The 27,329-nt window shown below is 44.7% G+C and overlaps 1 protein-coding gene across 1 annotated transcript in view; it reads left to right on the forward strand.

Moving 5' to 3' along the window:
- Nucleotides 1-27,329, forward strand: part of LOC138288079 (tubulin alpha chain-like) — a 68,954-nt gene that overhangs the window by 25,063 nt on the left and 16,562 nt on the right. The window contains exons 2-3 of the mRNA XM_069229307.1: nucleotides 9,979-10,201; nucleotides 22,084-22,232. Of these exons, the coding sequence (XP_069085408.1) occupies nucleotides 9,979-10,201; nucleotides 22,084-22,232 (372 nt within the window). The remainder of the gene's footprint in view (nucleotides 1-9,978; nucleotides 10,202-22,083; nucleotides 22,233-27,329) is intronic.

Here is a 27,329-nt window from a genome sequence, read left to right on the forward strand (position 1 = left end):
CCTCTGCCCTTTTGTTGTGCTGCAGCACACAAGGGATTCCTTCTCACCTTGCCGCCACAGCTGCCTGCAGTCTGTACTTCTGAGAACAAAGGGAGAAGAGAGGCCCTTTGTTGATTACTGTCTGCATCCCATCCCTCCTGAGCCCTACCCTTCCCTTGAAAATCGAACCCTGAAGACCGCAGCAAGATTTGAGAAGGTAAAGAGTTTTGGGTAATTAAATAAAGTATTGCCAAGTAACTCCCTTTCTTTTTAAATCCAGTGCTGTGTTGCAGAGTATCTCCCTTTCTAAAAACAGTGTTGTTGAGTTACTGTGAGGTATAAGCCGGGCAGGCTTTAGCGCGCTGGTGGCACCCTGTGCAGCAATGTTTGTTAGGGCACCCGTTTCTGTCACCTCTCTCTCACTCTCTTCTCTCCTCTGTCTCCAGCTTGCCTGCCCCAGAGCTAATTATTGTCCCCTAAGTTGACATCCTGCCTCCCCAACATTTCGGTCCCCTGTCTCTCCCTCAGCCTTCCTGGTATTTGTGAAAGCCCGCTCTAAAGGCCAAGGGCTGCCTGTAAATCTCATTTCCTGCCAATGGCCTGTGGATGGAAGCCAGCACTGGGGCAGCTCACAGGCTTTGCAGGACTTCACAGGCTGTGGTGGTACAGAGCCTGGCACTGCTGGATAGACGGCAGAGAGACTAGCACGGGTCCCAGGAAGAACCAGATGGCCTGAGAGATGGACAGGGCTAGGTAAGGCAGCAGGGCCGGCTCTAGGGCGATGCAACCGGTGCCGCTGCACCGGGTGCTGACTTAGGATGGGGGTGCTGTGATAGCAAGTATATTCTGACTTTAAAAGCACCTGCTGGGTGTTCCTTGCCATCAACAGTTTTCAGGCAACAATAAAAATCTTAAGATAATTCCGGTGATTAATGGTCTTCCTGAAGAGAGATTGAAGTTTTGTCTAGTCGGAGATTTGACTCCTCATAACGTACAGGGTTACTATGCCTGCTACAAAGAACGTCTACATGCAGATCACAAAGTCTATATAATGTGAATAGGTCAGTGGGTTACTGCTTTTGTCAGATGAAGGAAAGTACCCTCTTTTTGGCATGGTTACCCCACTTTTGACTGTGTTCACTGGGATCCTGCTAACCAGGACCCCAGTGCTCTCTCCCATTAAATTTGGTTGTTTGGACCACACACACCCCACATTTGGCGTACTGGTGCCCCTTATAAGTCCCTAGTATATGGTACCCAGGGCATTGGGGGATCAGGGGTTCCCCATAGGCTGCAGCATGTATTATGCCACCCATAGGAGCCCATGTAAACCATGTCTGGAGGCCTGCCATTGCAGCCTGCGTGAAAAGGTGCATGCACCCTTTCACTTCAGGTCACTGCACCAGGTCACTCTAAGTCACCTCTATGGCAGGCCCTCCTAGCCAGAGGGCAGGGTGCAAGTACCTGTGTGTGAGGGCAAAACTGGAGGAGCGGAGGTGCCCCCACGAACTCCAGCTACATTTTCCTGGACCTCGTGAGTGCGGGGACGCCATTTTACGAGTGTACTGGACATAGGTCACTCCCTCTGTCCAGCTACATAATGGCAACTCAGAACCTGGGCATGTTTGGTAACAAACATGTCAGAATCATACCCCAATCCTATTGTCAGTATTGTTTGTATGATTCCATGCACTTTGGGGGCTCCTTAGAGGATCCCCAGCATTGCTCCTATCAGCTTTCTAGGGTTTTCCGGGCAGCCCATGCTGCTGCCACCCCTCAGACAGATTTCTGCCCTCCTTCTGCTGCTTGAGCAGCTCATGCCCAGGAAGGCAGAACAAAGGATTTCCTTTGGAAGAGGGAGGCAACACCCTCTCCATTTGGAAATAGGTGTTACAAGGGTTGGGAGGGGTACCCTCGCCAAGCTAATGGTATGCTCTGAAGGGCCCTCCTTGCATAAACCAGTCTGTACCAGTTCAGGGACCTCAGCCCCTACTCTGGTGCGAAACTGGACAATGGAAATGGGTGTAACCACTCCCTTGTCCATCACCACCCCAGGGGTGGTGCCTGGAGCTCCTCCAGGTGGCCACTTGATTCTGCCATCTTGAATCCAAGGTGGGCAGAGGCCTCTGTGAGCATCTGAGTGGCCAGGTCAGGCAGGTGACGTCACAGCCCCCTCCTAGGTGGTCACCCTGCTAGGTGACCAATCCCCTTTTCTGGGCTATTTAGGGTTTGCCTCTTGGGTGGGTCCTCAGATTCAATGTGCAAGATTCCAGCAGGACTCCTCTGCAACGTTTACTTTGACTTCTGGCCACTGGAACCGCAACTGGACTTCACAGGAACCTACAATCTGCAGCTCCAGCAGCGACTTCACCCTGCAGCATTGTTTCTCCGGCTCCTTCCAGCAACTGCAACATCAGCCCGGCTGTGCTTCCTCTGAGGGCAGCAAGTCTTCAGTCTGCATGAGAAGAAAGAAGGAAAATTCCTTGGAGTGAAGGAGTCACTTACCTGCATCTGCAGGCACCAACTGCAACAATGACCGGCTGCGTGGATCTCCTCTGCTCCTGAGCTGCGTGGATCCTGCATCAGGGGGTGATAGTCTGGAGTGGTCTCCATGGTCCTCTCTACCAGCTGTCCAACTTTGGAGTAGGTAGGTCCTTGCCTTCCCATGCAGGACAGTACCCCCATGCACCGCGTCTCTTGCAGCTACCAAGGCCTGTTGTTATCTCCTCCAAGGGATCTTCAGGCTCCATGTAGCCCCAGTCCCCAGCACTCTTCTCTGTGAAGCACAGCCCTCAACGTGCTTCGCCTGCGACATGGGACCTCTCTTCAGGTGTGCTGCGTGGGCCTCTCTGCAGCTCCTGGGCTCCTTGCCTGTAGGTCTTCTGTGGGGGCTGCCTCTCCTTCTCCAGACTCTCTGCCTTGCTGAGGGTCACCTGGGACTCCCCTCCATGGGTTAAGTCCCCCTGGACCTTGCTGGTCCCCGGCAGCTCCACTTTTGTCCTACTGCGACATTTGCCTTTGCCAAGGCTTGCTGGTTGGTTTTCCACACCACAGACTGACTGCAATTCTTCATCCCGCATGGGACGTCGACTGCATCACCTAGGAACACTTCATCTGCTCCAGTGCTGCACTGCTGACCGTCTTCATCTCCCGGCCGAGCAACTCCTGCATCCACAGATGGGTGGGTAGTGACTCCTGCCACGACCGGACACTCTTACGTAAACTGGACTTGGTCCCCTTCTTCTTTTCCAAGTCTTCCTCTTCGAGGATCCACCTCTAGCTTCTTGCAGTCTTGCCTGCGTTTTGCAATATCCTTCTCTGAAGTCCTTTTGCTGGATTGGGGAAAAACCAGTAACTTACCTCTTTTCTCCTGGTCACTGGAGGGCACTCTGGTACTTACCTTTGGGGTTTCCTAGTTCCTGCAGCTCCCCTCTACAGATTCCACTTCCTTGCGTGGGGACCCAGCTTTCGCATTCCACTTTTTTAGTATATGGTCTGGTCCCACCTAGGCCTTCAGTATTGCCTATTGCTTTTCACTATTTTCTATTGCTTTTTATGCCAACTTCTGATTGCTGCTGTACATATGATAGTGTGCTACTTACATCCTATTGGGAGAATTGCCTATCTAGTGTTTTCGTGTTTGTGTTACTGTAATAAGGAACCTTTATTTTCATAACACGTGTTTCTTTCATGTGTGTAAGTGCTGTGTGACTACAGTGGTATTGCATGAGCTTTGCATGTCTCTTAGGTAAGTCTTGGCTGCTCATCCGCAGCTACCTCTAGAGAGCCCTGGCTTCTAGACACTGCCTACACCTCACTAATAAGGGGATACCTGGACCTGGTATAAGGTGATAATACCATAGGTACTCACCACATACCAGGCCAGCTTCCTACATCAGAGAGCTCTTTTTTGTCCCCTGCAATTTATAAATTAAAACTGAATATAGAACAGTGAGCAATGAACTTATCAAAGAGCTGCATGCAAACATCAAGGTATAGTTTAAAGCGTTATGATTTCCCCCCACTTTTTCATTAACTTAATGTTGCAAAACAAGTTAATTTGAGCGCAAATCAATTCTTATTATTAAAGAAAGCCCCCAACCATGGTGGTATGTTTTAAATTCTGAGTTTGCGCTTCTCCAGATAAACCACTCTTAAACTATACCTGCTACCAGTATGGATGACCTATGACACCTACACCTTGTCGTCCTCTGTCTTATGTAACATTTCATATACACTGATTTACACATATATGATGATTGTCTCTGCGTAATATCTGTGTGATGCAAAGTGCTTTGACACCCTAGACTGGTGTGAGGGCTGAATGATGGAACAACACATGCGTATATCATGCATGCCTTAACATCGCGGTCTCAACAACGACCGTGTCTTTACTACTCATGCCTTTACAACTAATTTCGCTGTAAAAGAATGTTTGGTAAAGAAACATGCGTGATAAATTCTCCCCGCCCTGCCCCCTTACACCTGATACCATACTCCACCCTGCCCAATCAGTTAAAACTGCCCCTGCCCTGAGCCCTAACCCCCCCACCCTGAGCCCTAAAAGTAACCCTGCCCTGTCCTAAAAACTACCCGCCCCCACTCTGAACCCTAAAACCTACCCTGAACTGCGCTAAAAACTACCTTGATGCCCCTGCCCCAAGGAACCCTAAAACCTACCCCACCATGTCCTAAAAAATACCCCGACCCTACCATGTCCTAAAAATGAACCCTACCTCCCACCCTAAACCCGGCCACAGCCCTACTTACCTCTCTCACCTCTGCTTCTTCCTGTTCCACCCGGACAGCTAGACCGCTCTCTATGCTGTAACCACGCATATGCGTGGTAAAGACATGTGTGGTAAAGGCATCCATGCTAGCCCCATATTTGTGGTAATGGCAGCATGGTCAATGCATTGCATTGCATTGATTGCGTTGTAAGGGAAATTTCCCAGTATGAGTGGTGGTATAAAACTAATGAAATGCATCTGAGAGAGAGTGGTGATGGATAGTAGTGAGGGAATCCGTGGCAGAGGTGGTCACTGGGGGGTGCCAACAAACAATGTTGCACAGGGCACCACCAGCACTAAGGCCGGCCCTGTCAGACAGCACAGCAGTTCACAGGAAGGGGGCAGCACAGAGACTGCCACTTGACAGTCAGACAAGGACCTAGCAGCAATCATAGGCCTTACTGGCCTTCACAGGCAGGCGGGGGGGCCAGAGACTGACACAGCCTGACTAGAAAGAAAGCTCCCAACAGGCAGCACAGTGCATGGCAGGCAGCACAGGAATCGGCAGGAAGCACTGCGCCCAGCAGGCAGTACAGGCCTCTTAGGACTTTACACAGGCGAACTGCAGCACAGAGCTTGTTGCTGCCTAATAGGCAGCCAAGGGCCCAGCAGACAGGGAATTGCCGGTCTCACAGGACTCGACTGGAAGCGACCGCCTCCCCCCCACCACCACCCCCCTCCACGGCAACCCTTCTGGGTCCAAGCTTTGTGCAGGAGGCCCACCTCAAGGTTGTCCCTGTCCCCCCCCCAGAAAGTTTGTGACTCCTACGCCCCTGCCCATACCTGCAAACAGAGGTGGAATTATGATGAGTCAGTTAGGTGATTGCCTGTTGGAGAACTGGACAGATTGTCAAGGTGACTACAGAGTCTCTGCACAATAAAGGACGGTGCTGTATCCTTCTGTCTCATTCCTGTGCCTCGATGTGGCATTGGGCGTAATGAACTAGGGAAGAGGAGGAGCACACCGTACATGCATTCAAAAAGGTGATATGACTGAGGAAGTGTTGCTATCTGTGTTTGGTCACAAAAACGGGTACTATGATTTCCCTGCTGCTCAAATTGAGTCTATCCATCCACCATTATGAGAGGGGACCTCCTACCCAGGCATGCAGAGCTCCTACGAAGGTTGAAGTGCCTTGATATATGCACCTCAGCTACTGGCTTTATTCAGTATTGGCCGGTCTGCTAATGTTCTGTTTCCCCTTAACTAAATTCAAAGATCTTTTCAGTGCAGTTAAATGAAAATCATACTAGAAGCACTTTATCATCCTACACCAGAGCAGCCTTGCGAGATCTCACAACCAGCACATACTGTGCCACCATGCTATGCAAAATTAATTCCTTTCACAATAGTATGTTGGAGTAGAAAGGGTGTGGTACATGAAAATGTTGTGCTTACTACAGGAAAGTATGGTCATGCTCATTATGGTGAAAATACTTCCCTTTAAAACCACATAATCGCCATATGTCTAAAACCTGGGAGTGAGGGGCTCTTCTGGACCTGCAGGTACTAGTTGCCTGTTCTTAAGGTGGTTTAGATAAGCCCTTTTGGGTTCTTTGCATGGTGAGCCTCCCTTTATGGCCTGTATTTTTTCACTCCCAGTAATCGATCAGCTCAGATACAGGGTCCTGAGTTGTAGCAGAACAGGCTACACCACCACCAGGGTTTGTTTTACTCTTCAAACCTACATCTAGCACTATATGTATTTTGAGTTATGGTGATCCTAGGATCTGCATTTAGTCTTGTCTCTATATTCACTGGAAAAAAACATTTCATATTAGGATATGTTTCTGTTGAAAGTAGTTGGACGATGTAACCAAATGAAAACAGGCATTGTAGCATAAACCGAGACAGTTAAAAAAATGATCAATCATGGTACTTATGCAAACATCACCCCAATTCTCACTATGTACTTTTAAAGACATCACACATGATGTAGTTTGTGACATATTTAATGCTGTGATGGAGAAAAGGGAGTGAGCACAAGGTCTAGGTAATGACCAGCCCCCTGCATCCAGTGTCTGCTGGTTGTTGGCGAGTGCTTCCCAAGTGGGCTATAACTGTATGTGAGCTAAAGCCAATGCTGTTCACACCCAGTACACTGAAAACCTACCCTGACCACTTGGAAAGGCTGAAGCCAGTGCATTTGCAGAATTTGTATATGGCTATGTACATTCCCTGACACGCTCATAAAACCCTTTAATTTACATAGGGTTGTGCTACTTCCTTTCTAAACGCATGATTGGTAAGGTATTGGATGAAGTTTGCCGTATATGGATAGCATTGGGTGAGATGCTTGAATTTCAGAAATCTGTTTCAAACATTCTGTGGGTGGCATAGCTGGGTATGGGCACTAGGAGTTGCTGCTAGTATAAGAATAGATAGTCATGCACACTTTTTTTTGAATGGCCAAAGATGGTTACACCTAGAATATACTGGTCGTTTTTTTGGGTTAAGTGCAGAGTTTATGTTAAAGCAAGAATAGTCCAGTTCCATAGATGGCTGCATGTGCAAAGCACACGCCCTGATTTGTTAAGGGACCAACCGCCAGTGGAAGGGTATGAGGGCTGATGTGATGTCTACCCAAACGGGTAGATTGAAGAAGCTGTCTCGCAACTACAGTCTATTGAAAACTTGAGTTACTTGTGTGTTAAGAGAGTATCGCGTTCAAGATCTGCCCTAAATTCCTGACGTCCGCTGAATGGACTGGTGGTGGCCTTACTTCTTGTGGGCAGATAGTATAAACATGGTATTTGGTGGGGTTGCTGTGTTTTAATTAGAGGTGATTCGCTAGTGTCCTGTTCAGTGATGTAAGACTTAAGATCAATGGTTTGCCAAGAAAAAGCCATTGGATAATCATTGATAGTTTGTCCATGTGTTCATGGTTTTAGGGTGGGGGTCGCGGGGGTTCTTCACCTTCCAAGCCCTCCTCCCCCCCTCCCAAAGAAATTTGGAGTTTACTTGTGAATTTTTCTGTTGCCATGGAGTGGTTAATGATGGCTGTTGCAAGAGAAGCTGCAAAAGGATATGCTTTTGAATATAAGAACCAGACACAGGTTTGCAGATCTTGCTGAAACGCATGCTTTTGTAATGCTGGTGAAAGCGTTAGAGGTTAGTGGATTGAAAAAAGGTAGCCTAATCGTTTTTGTATGTGAGGGTTTAGATTTTCCTCTTTATTTATTATTTTTTGGTTATCAGCAGATATTGACGGGCCTTTAGCGTTTATGATTAAGTGATATGCACGAGAGTCGCAGCTCCTGAAAGGAAATCACTTTGCATTCCATTTGATTCAGGATTCTGCAGTTCATTAATAAGTTTAGTTCTCTTGTTTGGCAGGTAGTGTCAGAGATGTGCCTGGACTACTATATAATAATGTATAATTTTTGTTGTATTTTTCTGTGATTTTTTTTTTTTTTTTTATATATATATATTTATATTTTTTATTAAAGAGATTTTAGTTCAGGTGTTAGCTTTCCTTGGGGCATAGATGATGAAGTGAGTGGCATGAGATTATCAAGGATAGTTATGTTTAGGTGGCACTGTGGCCTTTGAGGATAGAATGGAGATTTAAGTCACATAATGATCAGTCCAAGTGACAGGATGGCTTTCACCTAGTTGATGTAAGGGGCATATATTGCCTGCTTGTTACAGTAGGCCCATAACTCCGTTGAAAAAAGTTGATCAGCTTTATGGCCAATTAGGAATTTTAATTGGTGTAGTTTATGCTTGCCAATCATAATTTGGAAGTCTCCCAATATGTAGAGATTCGGATGTGTTAATGTAATCTTCAAAACACAATCAAGGAATGGCTCAATAAATGGCATGCTTTATGGTGGTCTGCAAATCTGGAGACATATTTTGTAGGGACTGTTTTGTAGATCATGTCCATCTTCTCCAGCCTTAGAAGTAATGTCATCCATAAATATTTAATGACTTGGGCTTCCTGTGGTGTAAAAGCTGCTTCATGCGCAGGTTCTTATGCCAAGAGGGGGAAAACTTTAAATATTCAGGAGCCAGTTAACAATTCAGGCCACTATATCTTCCCTCCTCGCATCGCATATGTGTGGCCGCAGATTAGGAAACAACAAACCACACCCAGAAATACCAGGTACCTTTTTAATATATATATATATATATATATATATATATATATATATATATATATATATATATATATATATATATTTTTTTTTTATTAATCTTCTGAAGTTCCTGGTTTTGGGCTTTTTTCCTGGGATATTTTCCTCCTGCTAGTAATCTGACGTTTGGCAGCTCTGGGTGTGCTCTCATTCCCGGTAAAAATCTAAATCGGGAGGCATTCGCCCACAGGTCCAGCAGTACCGCTATGCCCCACTTTTACTGAATCTCTTGGTTTAAAGAGGTAACGTTTTCCATATATTTGTTTACGATAGTGCCCAGAGATTGAATTTCCTCCCATTTAATTAGTAAATGCTAATATACGGATGTGTACACTGTTTTAGAAATGGACATCAGGCTGGACGTGGGCCAGTTGATCCGGTATCCTGAATAATTTCCAAATTGGTAGGCTAATGTTAGAAATGTGTATACACAATCATTTGACCCTAGCCTTAATATTATTTGTATTCAAACAGTATTTCATGGCTTAACTACTACCTTTGTGAAAATTTAACCCACCACCTTTGACCACTCCTAAGGGTCGAACTGGCCGTAGCAGGTACAGGGTGTTTTCCCAGTGGACTGAAAGGGTGGGTGACTAGCTGGTTTTGCAGCAGTGCTGCAAACTCTTCCCTCAAACCCGCAGCAAGCTCTGGCTTGCACACCCTCTGAGTTCTTAAAACTCTGCGTGGTACCTTTTCATGCACAGTCTTAAAATCTCACTGTGCGTGGAAAGGTAAATTCTCCACTAGGTTTAGCATGAGAGCAGCACCAGGATTCCATAGGGACTGCTGGGACTCGGGACACAAGGAGAAACTCTGCAGGTGGCAGAAAGGTAAGAATTTTATTTTTTATTATTAGTAGTATTATTTTTCCCCCCCCACATCAGATTTCTTCACCATCCTAGCCCCCCCCCCCCCCCCCCCCCCCCCCCCCCACCACCGAGATGTGCAGCTGCTGCCTCTCTCTCTTGACTTGGTTACTGTCCTAACACTTGAACAATTGATCACTCTTGCTCATTGAATTGAACAGATTTTTTTTATTGCCTTTTTCTCTTGTTTGGTGTTTCAGAGAGAATGCATATCTGTCCATGTTGGCCAAGCTGGAGTGCAGATGGGCAATGCCTGCTGGGAGCTGTACTGTTTGGAGCATGGAATCAGTCCTGGTGGAGTTATTGATTCAGACAAAGGAACGGACCATGGTGATAGCTCGTTTCAGACCTTTTTCAGTGACACTGGCACAGGGAAGCATGTGCCAAGAGCACTCTTCATAGACCTGGAACCTACAGTCATTGGTAATGTATGTTTGAACCTTTGCATGTTGTCTGTCCACATTTTTGTAATAAGCAACAAATTCCAATTCTGTAACACATTTTGAATTATGTTTAGACATTTGGTACTGACTTGAAGTTATCAATTGTATGTGAGTGAGCTATACAAATGTCCTCACTTATCTTTAGAACAAATGCAATTTCCAAAGCTAAGTGATGCCAGACAGGGAGGGCATATCATGTAGAATGAGAAGACAGCACTGGACCATCTACTAGAAGAAAAAGATGACTTGATGGGAGCCAGTGAAGTGCTTTACCGGTGGGCATCAGTGTGTTCTCACCAGTAGCATGCCTAGTTAAAAATAAGATCTTAAGGTTCGCTCTCATAAGTGTAATCTCCCTAACATCATTTTGGCTCCCCACACCCTCTATGCTGGCTTTGAGTGGTCCTCCTCCTACGTTGAGCCATGCAGCTGCTTCCATATGGTGCAGAGTCTTAAATGGGCATCTTGCGCACACAATGCCAAACTGGTGAGCGCAAGACTTCTTCGTGAGTTGCATGGTCGTTGTTAGAAATGGGGTCTTTTGACGGCAGTCGGGTTACCCCTGTCCAAGCAAGGACCCTCATTCTAGTCGGGGGCAAAGGAGAAACACACCTGGTTAACCCTCCCTTACCCCCTTGGTAGCTTGGCACAAGCAGGCAGGCTTAACTCTGAAGCAATGTGTAAAGTATTTGTACCAACACGCACAGTAATACAGTGAAAAGACTACAAAATGGACACCGAACCACTTTTGAAAAATAGGCCATGTTTATCTAAATCAAACAAGACCAAAATGACAAAAATCCAACATACACAAGTTAAAATATGAATTCTCAAAAGAATAAAAGTCTTACTTCATAGAAAACAATGGAAATGATGATTCTGCACAAAGTATCTGGTTTGCGTTAAAAATAAAGCCTCCCAGGCAAGCACGTGTTGGAAAAGTCACCGATACCTCGATTCCTTCCTCGCGAAGGAGGCTGTGCGTAGTTTTCTTCTCCGGTCGACGATGCATTGTTTTTCTCCTTTGCAAGAGAGCAATGCTGTGATTTGTGGGCGGGACCTTGAATCTGCGCAGTCTAGGGTTGACTTTGACGCCTAGGGACAATGCGTGGAAAATCCGGTCTCATGGTGTTAGAAAACTGTGCTGTGTGGGGTTTGCGTCCTGATCAGCAGCCACAAGCTGGTGTTGCGTGTCGTTTCTCCAGCCAGGATGCGTTGATCTCCCAGCAGTGATGCAGGTGGAGCGTCTATTTTAGCCGTGAAGCCGCCTGCGCGTAGTTTCAGCTGCGTTGCAGATGGTGCGTCAAATTTCCCTGCACGGCATTCTATGCGTGGATTTTCAGCTCTTGTTCTGCCAACTTCACCTTTCATGGGACTAGGGACTGGACAGGGCACCACTTGGCAGGGCAGGAGTCTCAGCAGAGAGTCCAGGTGCTGGCAGAGGAAGTCCTTGATGGCCTCGAAACTTCAAAACAGGAGGCAAGCTCAGTTCAAGCCCTTGGAGATTCTTCACAAGCAGGAATATACCACAAAGTCCAGTCTCTGTCCCCTTTCACAGGCAGAAGCAGCAACTGCAGGATAGCCCAACAAAGCACAGTCCCAGGCAAGGGCAGCACTTCTTCTCCTTGGCAGAGGTTCCTCATGGTTTCAGAAGTGATCTAATTTTCAGGGGCTTTGGTTCCAATACTTATACCCCTTTCTGCCTTTTCAAGTAAGCCTACTTCAAAGGAAAGTCTCTGTTCACAAGACCCTGCCTTGCCCAGGCCAGGCCCCAGACACACACCAGGGGGTTCGAGACTTCATTGTGAGAGGGTAGCTACAGCCCATTCAGGTGTAAGTGACCACTCCTGTCTCCACTCTAGTTCATCTGGATATGCAGGCTACAACCCAGCTCCCTTTGTCTCACTGTCTAGAGGGTATTCACTAACAGCCCAATTGTCAAACTGAACCAGACGGGGAATCCACAAACGGGCAGAGTCACAGAATGGTTTAAGCAAGAAAATGCCTTCTTTCTAAAAATGGCATTTTCAAACACACAATCTAAAAACCAACTTCACTCAAAGATGTATTTTTAAAATGCGAGTTCAGAGATCCCAAACTCCATATTTCTATCTGATCTCAAAAGGATTCTACACTTTAATAATATTTAAAGGCAGCCCCCTCCACCCCCTCAATGTTAACCTGTGAGAGAGATAGACCTTGCAAAAGTGAAGACTGCATTTAGCAGTATTTCACTGTTAGGAGTTGTAACCCACATCAGTACTCACCTTTAACATACACTGTACCCTGCCAATGGGCCTACCCTGGGCCTTACATGTATGAAAAGGAAAGGTTTAGGCCTGGCAAGTGGGTACCCTTGCCAAGTTGAATTGGCAGTTTAAAACTGCATACACAGACACTGAAATGGTCTGAGCCATGTTTACAGGGCCACTCATGTGGGTGCACAACCAGTGCTGCAGGCCCACTAGTAGTGTTTAATTTACAGGCCCTGGGTACCTCTAGTCCACTTTACTAGGGACTTATTAGTAAATCAAATATGCCAATCATGGATCAGACAATTGCATGTTTATTTTAAATAGGAGCACTTGCACTTTAGCACTATCAAAAACAGAATCCAGTACACATCAACAACCTGGGAAGCCGAGGCAAAAAGTTACTGGAGATCACGCCAAGGATGCCAAGTCTAAGTCATTCAGCCCTACAAGAAGAGGGGTGCCACCTGGCTGGCTGCTCTCTCAGTGGTGCGATTTGAAGAGGTGCTACACCCTCTATTTGGTGAACTGAGGAGCACATTTGGGTCTGAACTAATGGCACTGCATCACTCTGGATTAGAGGCATGGCTTGTGTATTACCAAATGCCATGCAAGAGTGAAACCTGCAGTGCTGGCTTGATATTGCGTTTGGTAGTGGCCTTCGTGATCATGCACAATGCATGCGACCTCAAAAGTCCTGCAGCAAGACGCTTGTTGCCAAGCTGAGGTCTTGGAGTAAAACTGCTTGTGGTCAGACTTGTCAGAAATTTTCAGCCTTAGTCTGGTCACGGTGATACAAATACATATTACACTTACATTAAGATTACAATGCACATCAGTGATTCACCTCATCTGGCAGGATGCAGAAATGTAAATTGTATTTTCAAGTCTATGCCCTCCATCAAATATGCACGCATGACTAGCTTCCTTTTCAAATACAAATTCTGTGAATCTGCTTGAAAGTGACTGTGGTACCATTACCCTGTCATTTACACATTCTGATTGTTCTGTGCCTTTTGCTCTGTACTAGATGCTGACAAGCAGAAGTGCGGGGACTTATATATCCTAAATTTGACATTGAGAGCCATTGACTCTGCTAACAGATTGGGGCTCGCATAACCTAGTAGAAGGAATTGACCATGTCTGACATTGAAAAGAAAGGTTTATCGTGACATGTCTGATTCAAATAAGGAGACAATTTTCAAAGTAGTGGCTTTGAGACGTGCCATTGAGGACCCATTCACTACCTCTGCATGGCCCATAGGAAAATATTGAAATAAACAAGGGGTACGTAGGCTTCTGGGTAATAGTTAATACATAGCATAGCATTTATTTTGAGCGCTATTTTAAGCACATCATTCCAAACTTTGGGTAAGTCAGTGATAATAGCCTTGCATCCACGAAAGGCACTGGAAAATGTGCATCAATTAGATATGCTGCTGAACATTGCTACTGACCGAGAGACAGTTAAGGCCCATATAAAGGACAGGAACAGCTATCTCCATAGAGCAAAGGGTATTTTTCTAAATATGATCTAAACCAGTGGTTCCCAACCTTTTAACTCTTGTGGACCCCTACCCTGTCATTACTCGAACCCGGGGACCCCCAAAGAATAATTATTGGTATTCGAGGACCCACCCACACGGAGTAATGATTAAAGCTGGGGACCTAATCTGTTCATATTATTCAAAATTCTGAGCAGTCGCGGATGCCCTGATGAGCCTTTGCGGACCCCCAGGGGTCCGCGGACAACAGATTGGGAACTACTGCTCTATACAATAAATAATATCAGCTAGAGCTTGAACCATTTCCCTATCCCCACCTTGTTGCATTGCCGCTTGCCTGGGGTTTTATCTGCAAGTGACTTCCTTTTTAGGACAAGCAGAGCGCAAGTGCGGCTTTTCCAACGTCGTGTTATCTATTTGGGCTTTTAACCACGCCTACCTCATGCCCATCACTATTACTTGTTCATGGGCTTGCCCTTCAAAAATCCTTTATCATTGGTAAATGCTTTACGTTTGTCCCTCCTTGGGATGGTTTTGTTACCACCTTGGACATCAACCCTGTTACATGGATAATTGCACTTTTGCCGATATGTTTGACTGTGAGCGAACTTCTTTTTCCTTATGTGTGTATCCTTCACGCTCATGGCAGACATCCAGTTTGAATTGACTTGCTTATGTGAAATAGTTTTACTTTTCGTTGCCAATTTATGTGGCAAGAAAAGTCCGGTTAGGAGTTTACAACGCTAATAGCTCTAACAAATGATTGCAAATGCTCGTTGTGTATAATCATCCTGCCAATGAGAACTGCTTCAGCCGTAGCAATAAACAACCTACTACTTTTAAACAATGGGTAAAGAGCATGCCGCTGCTGTCTCTGTACACCTTGGTTATGTTACGGTAATGTTTGAATAGTTCTAGTGTGAGCGTTTTTCCGACACTTGTGAGTTACGGTGTACTCTCGTGATTGGAGGGTGGTAAGGGGTTGTTAATGGTTTATGCCCCTCAACGTCGGTAATCTGCCCCGGTGTTTGTCTTTCAGACTATAGAAGACAGTCTCATTGTGGTTGCTTACTTTGGGACATGATATCTGACCAGCTTCTGAAAATATGTGCCCATAATCCAGATAACATTGTGCTTCATGAATAAATTTAAGCTTGATTGTCGATGGTAGTTGGTTTCTTTTATCACAGTTTACTTAAGGCTGTAAGGTATTTATGAATATCAACTCCCAACGTGTTTTTTTTTTTTTTTTTTTTTCTTTACCTATTGTGGCTGTTCTATTGTTGGAGGCCAAGTAACCCAGGTGGTGTGCTTTTATATGTAAGTGCTAGATTTTTGGTCATCATTGCTTGATGCTTGATGAATTCTGACTTCATTGATGTTGTCCACCTTCTGAAAGCCTGTGCTTTTCTGACCCACCAAAGAGTGAAGGCAATCCAGGTCAGACTGGGATGGAAAGTAGTTCCAGGCACTAAAATAAAAGTGGCTGCATTAGTGAGTTGTACAGGTAGAAAAGTGGCCCATATTTGCAAAATCAAGGACTTTTTTTTTTTTTTTTTTTTTTCCCTCCTTGTACAGACAGTGTTTTGCAATTGATAGAATACTTTATGGAGCTGAGCTTGCTGCAGGCAATGTTTGTTTTTAATATCTGGAAAATCAACAGTAAAAACCAGTTCAGCGGACAAAATGGGCCCACAAACTAGCCCCAACACTGACCTGCCAGACCAGCCTGTCGGGCACTGCTTGAGTGCCCCAAAGACCTGTCCAACCCTGGAAGCAATGCAAATCTGTGAAATGTATGTGGTTGTCATTTAAAACACCCACCACCCCCCAACAACCCTCCTTAACATTTACACCCTCAGCCGTACACAAGATTTCTATCTCTGGGGCCTTCTGCGGGAACTGTTGGTGAATGAGGTGGATGACCTCATAGTAGGTGGTGGCCATAACCTGGTATGGGACCACGAACTGAATCACATTTCTGCATCCTTCCAGGTTACTGGGGATGATGTTTCCCCTGCTCAAACATGACTTTATTGATATGGGCTGCTTGGACGTATGGTGCTACAGACATTCTGACACACAAGATTACTACTTCTTATTTGGACGTCCATGCCTCATACTTCTGCATTGATAATCTCTTCTGCATCAATATCTTTCTCACTCATTCTCTGCTCTGTGACTTGGAAGCAGTGTCCATATTGGACAGTTTCATATCTGACCATGCCCATGTGGAACTAGTATGGCCAGGCACAAAGGTCTGTGTCTGCCATGCTGGTGTTTCCCTCCACAGCTACTCTGTGACCTGGTAGATACAGGAGAGATCCAAAAGGGGATGATGGACTTCTTCGACCTTTAATGATCTCCTGGATGTACACCCCACAGGATGGCTTCAAGACTACAATATTGGGGGGGGGATGTGTTTCAACTATTGTGTAAGAATCCCATCCGGTGGAGTCAGGTCTGACTGCTGAGATTAAAGCCCTTGAGTACCTTGATCAGTCTGTCCCCCACCAGGTACAACATGTGATAACTTGCTATACTGCGTGGGACAGTTGAGAGCTCATAGGACCAAGAAAGCTGAGTGATCCCTTCTGGCTCCGTAGAGGAAGTACTATGAGTGGGGGGGAGGGAGATGGGGGGAAAAGGTGACTCTCCTGGACCATAAACTGCCAACAGCACACAAGAGCCCACATAGCCAAAATCAAGACAGGAGAGACTTGGTTGACTACCGAATGGGCAAAGCAACATGCATAACGCATCTACTGCAAAACTCTCTTCACCCGAGACAACACTTATCCAGACCTAATAGACTCCTACTTATGCACCTGCAATTGGGCCCTCTTGACTCGTAGCATGCAGAACTCCTGGATGCCCCTATCACCTTAGCAGAGCTACACAGAGCCCTATGTGAGCTCCTGTTCGGAAAGCGACACGGTCCAGACAGGCTTCCTGTCCCTTTCTACAGAGTATTCCTCCACACCCTACATTAGCTGACACTATTCAACTCGCTCATGCAAGACAAGGGGCTTACCCCCACTATAGTGGCTTCCAAAATCACCCTCCTACCTAAGCCAGGAAAGGACTCCACCCTATGCTCTTCCTACTGTCCTACAGCTCTTCTGAACACGTACACCAATATCTTTATGAAGATCCTGGTGAACGGACTGGAGCAATATATTCCTAGCCTCATAGACCCTCTCCAGGTGGGCTTCATCCGCAACTGGCAAGGTGTGGATAATCTCTGGCGGATCGCGCACTTAGTACAGAAATCCCACTGTCATCATATTCCCCCCCCTGTCTTCTCTTGCTAGACGCAGAGTAGACATCCAACAGAGTCAGCTGGACTTTCCCTTGTGTGGTCCACCAAAAGATAGATCTAGGCCCAGTGATGATTAATAGGATCATGGCTTCTTACGTGTGCTTGACTGTCACTATTTGGATTAAAGGACAACAAGCCAATCCGATCCACCCAGCCAGAGGCACCCGTCTGGGCTGTCCACTTTCACCCCTGCTGTTCGCCCTGGCTGCTGAGCCCCTGGCCATCACTATACAGCAGACTGTAATCCGTTGTGGGCATCCATTTTGATGGGCGTTCCCACAAAACAAATATCTTTGCAAATGACTTACTGCTTACTCTCACCCAGCCTGCTACCTCCCTCTCTGCGGTGGTAGAAAGTCTGAGCTTTTGAGCAGGTTTCCGACTTGAAAGTAAACATGACCAAATCGTTTACCCAGAACCTCCCCTTTCCTAAGTAGGAGTTCCCTACTTTACAGGCACTAGTCCTCATTCATTGGGCCCCTCGAACCATAAGATATTTAGGTCTTAACCTGGCCTCCTCTGACATCATGGACACAAGCTAACTGGCCACAAGCTAACTGGCCAGAGTACGGAAAGTCCATTCTGGAGGACTCCTGGCAGTGAAGGCCGCTGATCATCTCCTGATTGGGCTGACTTAACATTGTCCAACTTAATATCGTGGAAGAAACCCATTCCCCCCCTCTACTTATCTCCGTCCCCCCGCCTCAGAGCCTCCTGTCTATACAGCCCCATGGCACTGTTCTTCTCTTCTCCTTTTTGGACAGGACATGTCTTTCATAACATAGCACTGTACGTAAATGTGGTACACCATCTAATAGTGCACATGTCACGTAACGTATAGTGTGGTGTTTTGTGAAAATCTTCAATAAACAGATTTCAAGGGGAAAAAAAACTTCAATTTTTGAAGGAAAAATGTAAAGACTTGCCTAAAAGACTAAAAGTTGACTTTAAAGTATCATGGCATTATGCAATAAACAGCATTCATTGTACTCCTTAATATTACTGCATGTTTAAGCAGACGTATATGGTATTTTCCCAGTTCTTCAGAATCCTTAAGTAAGATGTTTGTGTTTTTGTTACTTATATAAATCGGGTCTGCATGTAGAATCTTTTCACATAAATCGTTTTGCTGTCATTTTTGTCTCCTTAATTGGAATCTTTACTAGTCTCTCTGTTCCTGCATACACACCTGCTGCATTGATTCAAAGGCATGGATGGCCACACAGGACAGATCCCATCCTAGGCCACAGAAAACAACTGTGTTGGTGCCATCCTGGAAGATGCCAACATGGCACAGCAGTGTATGCAGCACTTTGGAGAGGACCTCCCATTTGCTTATTACTTGTGCTTTTTTACAACATTGTTTTTATAGATTATTGTTGCAAATCGGAGCAGAAGGCAGTGACTGTCAGCATCAGGTCTCTCCAATCCAATAAACTGTCAAGAGATGGATAACACTTTTGTAAACAATAGTAGCATTTATAGAGACACTGATTATCAGTGGCAAGCATCCCACCTTGGCTGTATCCAAGGTCATGCAACTAGTTTGGGGGTGGCTGTGTGATTAGGTGTCACTCTTGGTCTGTTCTAACGGTTAATACAAGCAATGCTGACATCAGGTTAAGTTTTGGATAATGCTAGATTGAAAGCATTTTTACCCCCCCACCCCCAATACCCTTGAAGAAGCCCCAGGTCTGAGAATGTTTGTGGGCAACCCCAGGCCTTGTACACCTTACTTTCAGGACAGCACAGGTATCCATCCCCTTCATCCAGTTGTGGCATGATCGGGAGTCTCCTCTTTCCTTCTCTGTGCAATGTCTCACTTCATGATTAGGCAGCCTTGCCCAATCAGTGTTCAAGTACTTTTAGGCCCCTTTAGCTCCTCCTATATTCCCAGTGCAGTGATCTTGGGTGTGAGAGCTATGGGGCCGCCACCCGCAGCAGAAACGTTTTGCTGCTCATAACTCAGTTTGATGAGGGCAGTCCCTTATGACATATAGAAATGTGCCAGTGGATCTACATCACGTGCAAGAAGAATCCCTCGACCCAATCCTCCATAACCTCTCAGAGGTATAATGAGTTTTCTGTAAGGATTAATTGGAGACTGGACCATATAGCTAAACATCATGGTGCCATTTTTTTTTTTTTTGGTCTGTCTACTCCATATCATTAAGTGTGCGAATGCATGCATATGGATGGTTCGGGCCATTCACTACCAATGAGTGGTTACAGTTTTGTAAGGCCACCTCTATCCAAGATTCCAGCATCAACTTAGCCTAGAGAGGACTTAATTCTGATTTATCAGCCAATGCTAGATAATGTTTCCAACGGAGGGGAATGCACAGGTGAGGAGCACCTCACAGACTCCTTTTCATTATACCCCATTCATAATCCTAGTGATGGTCCTCAATGGAATTCAAAGAGAAGAGACTGCCGGATTCTCACCAGACGGCAAAAGAAGCAAGACCTTTAGAATTGATGCAGCTCTGCACACACATTCCTGTTGAACAATGATGCAGTATAAGTGCCTCATAATAGGACCGTGATGATAAAGCTTGATCTATAGACATCCTACAAAGTCGTTCAGTGCAGTGCCAAGTCTCCTATGAATTACATGTGGAATGCTAGATAATTGTGCCCCTCTATAATGTGTCTGGATGACGGGCCACTCCTCTACTGCCTCAGATGGGTTACAGCTCTCATCAATGTAGTGGCTATGCCATGTAACCTACTCTTTGCTTAAACCATGATGAAGGCTTCAGATGTGTTCCAATTCTTAGGGTTCAAATTCGCCAGAGATGTTGACAGTTCTACTGTGGAGAACAACTGCACCGTACCTATTCACCTTCAATGGAAGGTGGAGGAAGAAAAATCTTCTTGACCAATGAATCTTTGAACGTGTCCCAAGCACAGTGTCTTTAATATTGGTGTAGGGGCCCAAGAAATAATGAACCAAATGTGTGCATGTATGGATTTGCCTGCCCAAGCGAGCAAGTCAGTAAGAAAGGCTCCGGGCTGCACATGGTTATGATCAAGCTTTTGAATAAATAATGTTCTCCAAAGAGGATCTTCTCAAAGGCATCACTGACTAGAACTTGAGCCTTATTCATGATTATCACAAATTTATAATGAGCATAGGTGTATATCCCAATACAAACAGTTGTTCTTTGTCATCCCACTAGCCAACATTTGACATGAAATGATCCAGAGAGTAAGTTGTCTAGTACCCAACTGCCTCAATGGAAAATATTCCTTGTTTTTGGCAAGTCAGCTGAGATGCATGACCGCACTGCACTTCGTCTGCTAAGCTCCAGAGGGTTTCAACCTAACATTTCCCTCAAACAAGTGGATCCATAATGACCCTCCGCTCAAATTGTTTGGACCATGTTCTAATGATCCTCTGCATTCATTTCAATGAATCAAGGAAAATAATGCACCAGCTGTATTCAACTCAACCCTGTGCTTCAAACTCACTGTGGATAGTATCCCAGGGGTGCTGTGAGATAATGTTCCACAACACTGGCCAGGTAGGCCCTTACCAGGCATGTTGTGCCCCTTGCCAACAGAAGTATGAAAGGGAGAAACAGCAGACAAAAGCTTGACTGTAACATATTACTGTGCAGCAAACCTTTCTTTCACCGTAGTGATGGATAATGAAGCCAAACTCATGATACATGGAAATCCCATAGCCACAAAACGTCCCTTTATTGACGGATAGTGTACACATCTGTAAGGGGAGTTAAAGGTCATCCAAAAACTGGGAAAGAAAAAACAAAACGCATATGTGCTTGTTTCAGATCAAGACAAAGATGGTGCCAATATATCTCCGGGGGAGGAATCGCATGCATCCATTCCATGTGGCATCATTCCGTGCCTGGCCCATACAATACCATGCTCTACACATCTAGAGTTGGCAAGGGAGAACATAAACCTGTCGTACATGAATACAGACCTATGGAAAAATTGAGAGCCTAATTCTTCAGGAGACACACATTGCCCTACCAAAGAGCATTTGAGATCACATTTTAGCTTTAACTGATGAGTCATGGGTATTGTAACCATAACTCTCTAAAGCAGTAGGTATGGTTCCTGTTGCTGGATTTAGTGGTTGTAAGCACACTGAAGACATGGTACACCCGTCAATGCTTGGGTAACTAAGCACGTGTGTCTTGGAACTACCTGATACCATATGGTTCTCCTTTGGAGGAGGCTTCCTGTTACGTTCCTGACCCTTGCTGGCTTGGCTTCAAGAATATACCTGTTGGGTAATAAGGTAACTGTTAGTGGTAGTGATAGAATCCTCAGCACTGGCCGTTCCTGGGCATCTCCACTTAATTCCTCACAACTTTGTTGATTAGTGTTTTCTTTTTTTTTTTTTTTGAGGGGGGGGCAGGAGTCTATTTTTTTCTTAGTTATCTTGCAACTTATATTTAGTGTGGATCTTTATTAACTGTATCATTTGGTTGTACTGTTGCTCATAATATCTGACATTTTCTCTGGAGCTTGCCTTGCTGCTCTGGTTATTAAAGCAATAAAACCCTTAGGGAAACGTCTTTACCTTCTGTGTACTGTATGGTGGGATGTAGCACACCTGCTTCTCCCATCAGTGATGCATCAACTAATTCTACAACTTTCAGATGCTGCTGGTAGTAAGTAGTTTTGCTTTCCCTGTCCGTTTTGTACTTTCTGTAGCTGACTTTATTTGTATGTGTGATTTGCGCAGATCATTAATTTACGTAGTTGGAAGCTAATTGTTAAAACATTTATTGCATTTGATCCACAGATGAAATTAAAACTGGGATATACCGCTCACTGTTCCATCCAGAACAGCTTATAAGCGGCAAGGAAGACGCTGCCAATAACTATGCACGAGGTCACTACACCATTGGGAAGGAGCTCATTGATTCAGTGGTTGACCGGATAAGAAAAATGGCAAGTTAGCTTCTTCCTTCTCAGTCACAAAGTTCAAGGTTGCTGGATCCAAAATGTACATCAGTGGGTGCAATATCACTCAGCCATTTGCAAAATGTTGATTATTTAGGTTGCAACTTGTATTACAAAGTCTTTTCTGTTCAGTGACCTGTTTTTGCTTGTCATGTACTTGCATGCACTTAATTACCATTCTTATGTCCTTCAGCATACCAATTAATGTACTTTTTCTGTTAAGAATATGACACTTTAAGTAAGCTAAGAATGGGGTACTTAATCCCAAAACTGGGAACCCCAAGCTTCCATCACATTTAAACTAATGGGGCAGGCTCAGTCCTGAATTCCTGCAGGAAGTGGTATTTTGTAAGTGCGACAAAAATACCTCCATACTTGATTTGCACAGATCCCTGGTGAATGCAGAAGTGGGACTGTGCTGTGCCAGGAATGAATAATCGAGTAAGTGGCTGCAACACCTGTACTGTCGCGTAGGCTCTTATTATCTTAATGAGACTACCAGATTTTGAGCAGCAAGATCGCCCACAATGTGGGGGACTGAGTCTGACCCACGGTGGATGACGCTTGTCACTCCAAATCCGGGTTTTGCTCCGGCTAACTAGCAGTGCCTCATCTCTCCCAAATGGCAGAGACAATTGGGCAGCCGAGCGCATGACACATCAGTACTTCTCAGGGAAGTCGTGGTCACTCAGGTCACAACCGGTTCTCTCATACACAATGCGGTCTCGTATATAAATGACAATAAAGGCAGTATAAGTTTTAAAGATTGGTGTAATAAAACGACTGCATTTTGGATAGCAAAGCGTGAGCTGCAATAACCAGAACTACACAACACAGTAATATTAAAATAGTGACGATGAGAGTGAAACACAAGAATAAGGCGATCATGGTGCCACTATTTTATTCTCTCTCTCAGTTTTATATTTTGAGCACAGCATGTTAATCTCTAAGCCTGCCTTTCAGGTTCCCCCGGGAGGACATCTACCCTCATACCTGAGCAAAGGCCTGTAATCTGCATCTGCATCTGCAACGGGGCATTCAGCATACAGTTGTGGTTCCCTGGCTGGAATCTCCCTCTTGACGTGTACTAGGACTAGAAAGTGTTTTTATAACTAACACGCAGATGTTCTAAGAAAATGTCCCTACGTAAGGATGTGTATTTTCTACGAATGCTGGAGACTAAACTTCTACCACGTTTACCGGCAATGTACCAGACTGTAGCCTTGACTGAAGCACAAGGCGATCAAGAATGCATTATTTGAGAACACAGTGCTGAACTAAGCTAAACAGTGTGATAGAAATTAAAACAAGACCGTAAAAACTGGTTATTGTAAAATAACAGTGCAAAGCTGAATAAAATATGTCTAGGGCAAAGTGCACAGCAGCCTAGTATGTTAAACTAACGTGCATGGAGCTATACATAAAATGGCTACACAACAGTACCTTGTGAAGGTCAGTGGCTGTCATATGTGGGGATGCAATCAGACTGCTGCCTACTCCTAACAGGTGAGTCACCATTGACTCCTCTGCTCATTGGATACTGGGACTGCTGATCGAAGATCTGCTCTCTCTGCCAAGTGGACACCTGGGTACTGATGTTTTTCCCTAGGACTGGCTGCTGGCAGTCCTGCCAGTCCTCTGTGATCTGTGGCAGCGAGAACGGATGTGACCAGATTCAGGACTGTATTCTGAGTTGCAGAGATTTGTAGGTGCTACAAGGCATCACAAAGGGCCTGATGTGAACCCCAAGCTCGGTTGCACTGTGACAAGTTGCTGAATAGATTGTAAATAATTAAGGGCACAAGTTGACGAGGCCCACCTGGCATCTCTTCAGTCTCGTGTTGAGAAATCTGACTCCTCAGAGGTGAATGGAGGACCACTACATAGTGATGTATGCTCCTTCCCTGAATGAGACACCTGCCAGCACTATAGACTGCTGCACTATGTACATGCTCTTTTAACCCTAGAGGAGTTCTATTTGAAATACTACACCCCGTGGCTTGGATCTGTTTCTTAAAACAAGGATTTCACATAGAACTGTTGTTAGTCTGTCCTGTTGAGGGGGGGGGGGGGTCCCCAAAAAGTGGTGATTTTCAAACTTCTCATCGAATGGATAGGGATGTCATTCTTCAGACCATCCAGAGATTGGTCCCCAGTAAGTTTGAAAGTACTAATACCCTGTTTTCTAATTCCACATGACCTGTTTGATGATAACTGGAGTTCTTCAATACAGTTATTTCAAAATAAGGGATGTCTAACTTAAATATGCTGCTCTTCTGTGATAAGTGGAGAATGGTGGATGGGGACTGCTTGTTCTTTTTCAGACTGGAAAAGGATTGAACGAGGCGTAAATGAATGATAGTGCCATGAGAAGAAAGGAAGGCCACCACTTATGTATCAGAAAATTGCTGGTTTGAAGCACATTTTCTAGCTCTCCCTCCTCCTTTTGTCATCCTTTCCAGGGCTGGCCAAAGTCTGAGATTGCTTGCAGACTGAGTAAATTATTGTCCTTGATCACAGAAGATGATCTGCTCTCTTCGATGAGCTAAGATTTATGATGTACTCTGTGGAGTCCTTAGAACCGAAACACCATGTTGCGACTGATCTCATCTTGAACCCATCTATTGATATCACCTGCCCAATTAGTTTTCAGCCTATCGGGCAATGATAAATACTTAATTTGCAGCCTTATCATGGCATCAGATACTTACTTTAAAACCTTGCCTGGTGGGGTGACCAGAGGAGTGCAACTGGGATAACATTTGAGTGACCACACAGAGGAGAATGGAAAGGCTAAGTCCACTGTCCATTGTTGGACACTTTTTCACATGCTCTTCTCTGTTAGTACTTGATGGCACTGTGTGTGTGGTGGGGGTGGGGGGTTATTAGGACGGAGACTGGGGTAAGAGATGGGGCAGTGAGTGGAAATAATCACATAGGGCTACTGAAATCTTGCTATTTTGTTAACGGATTACTGCTTACTGCTGTGTGGTATATATTACATTTAGTTAATTCATTTATACGATAGGACAAGGGGTAGAAATGTAGGTCTTCTTTAAGTTGCCCTGAAGTGGAGTTGGAAAGTGTGAGCCTAGCAGGGCCTTGACCAGATTGCTCTAGGGGCTGCCTGCAGTATTCCCATCTGCCTGATACCCAGACTGAAGCCCCGGGTATGAGCCTTTTTCATCTATGGCCTTCTCTTCAGCATGTACTGTTTCAAACAGACAAGGGAACCCAAGGATACCTAGGGACTGAGGTTTGTAGTAAAGCTATAAGGAACAAAGGTCCATAAGCTAAGACCTACCAGAGTAATGCCCTAAATGCACAATAATGATGCACAGGGAAAATTCGAAGCAATCAGTAATTTTATTTGTATGAAGAAGTTTAAATCTGTTCCTTTAAGGGTGTGTACTCCTACAGGGCACACCATAGCAGGTATTACTCAATCAAACCAGCAAAAGAACAAGGTTGTGACATCAAGAATTACTTCATCAATAAATCACATTTCTTATTAAAAGAAAACACTACTGCACCCAAAGAACAATTTTATAAATGAATGTGTGTCGCAGTGATTTGGTCGACATTTCGATCCTCCAAGCATATGGGATCATCAGGACAATACAATATTTGCCTGGCTACATAATTTATATACAATAAATTAATGAATACACATTGCAAGCTGCAAAATTAAGGGAAGAAAAGCAGAGAGAGGAAGGAGAAAGAAAAGTTCTGATTATGCATTTGAGGCTCTTAATCCAAAGAATAACTGTAATTCACTTGTGATGAAGACGTGCTGTTTGCTGGAAATTTTGTGTAGTGTACTGAATAGGTAATCTAGGTGGACCATCAAAGAGTTGATGTGGTTCCCAATGAGTGAGTGCCATGCAGAGAGTTAAAGGACATGTTTCCAACATGAACGATCGTAAATGCCCTAATATCTCAAAACATACCAGGCAGTGCTACATTCTAGCATATTTAGAATATGTGCCTGGGATTATGTGGTCCACTAAAAGTGAGGTGGAAGAATACCTTAAAAAAAAAAAAAAAAAAGTGAATTTCAGCCACGGTCACAGCTGAGGGAAGATATTCAAATAGGGCGTCATTCAAAAGGGAATATCTGTAAGACCGACATTTCCCCAGAATTAGACTTTCTGGGTTGAAGGGCTTCAGAGTCTGAATTCTGAATATAAAATACATATCTATCCAGAAAAGTAGAGGGCCTCAAAGGGAAAATTCCTAAAAGTCACTAACCTGGATAACACTTAATTCAGGACACTTGTAGCCAACTTAATACAAACTCTGTGAAACAAAACAGGGGGTTAGAATTATTAAACAGGGTAGTCACCGTGCTCTATGGGAAAGAGTTCTATACATCGCGTCAGTGCAGCATGTGCCTGATAAATAAAAACCTGAGTATCAAACATGATGGAAATCCTAGTGAGTCGTACCCTGAGCTAGTGCCATCTTGGGAGCATGGCAGGCAGCAAAGAGGGCTTCCCTGTAAATAAACATACCAGAAGAATTCCCAATAAGAAGAAACTAGACTGGCTAATGGAACAGAAGCCAAAATGCCATGCATGCAATAATTGGCGCTGGAGCTTACTGTGGTGCACCATGAGGGACCTCATCAAACCGAGTAAATAGGGTATAAAAATAGAAGAGGAGCTAAAGATAAGAAGTCCCAAGTATATTATAGTTAAGCGGGGACCATATTGGAGGCAGCTGGTGATGAAGTGAAAAATATAATAAGCGGAGAGGATATTGAGAATACAGTTTCCAAAAAAGACCTATTACCAGAAAATCTGATATCAGTGTAGTAGTGGAGCGAGCCACATTATGTAGAAAATTAAATTCAACAAAAACGAACTTGCAAACGAAAACTAATAACAGTTAAATTAAACACACATAATATGCACACAAAAAAAGAGAGAAGACATTTCCTAATATTCGCACGATCTTGCAGATAGAGAACCATCAGCGTAGTACACCATGTATTGCTGGTGCATGGCTAAATTAGTTAGAAGTTAAATACGCTGAAAACCGTTTTCTAATCTGCAAAAAGCTACATGTTCTAGTTTTTATATG

The sequence above is a fragment of the Pleurodeles waltl genome, chromosome 4_1, assembly GCF_031143425.1.
Source record: "Pleurodeles waltl isolate 20211129_DDA chromosome 4_1, aPleWal1.hap1.20221129, whole genome shotgun sequence".
NCBI classification, from domain to species: domain Eukaryota; kingdom Metazoa; phylum Chordata; class Amphibia; order Caudata; family Salamandridae; genus Pleurodeles; species Pleurodeles waltl.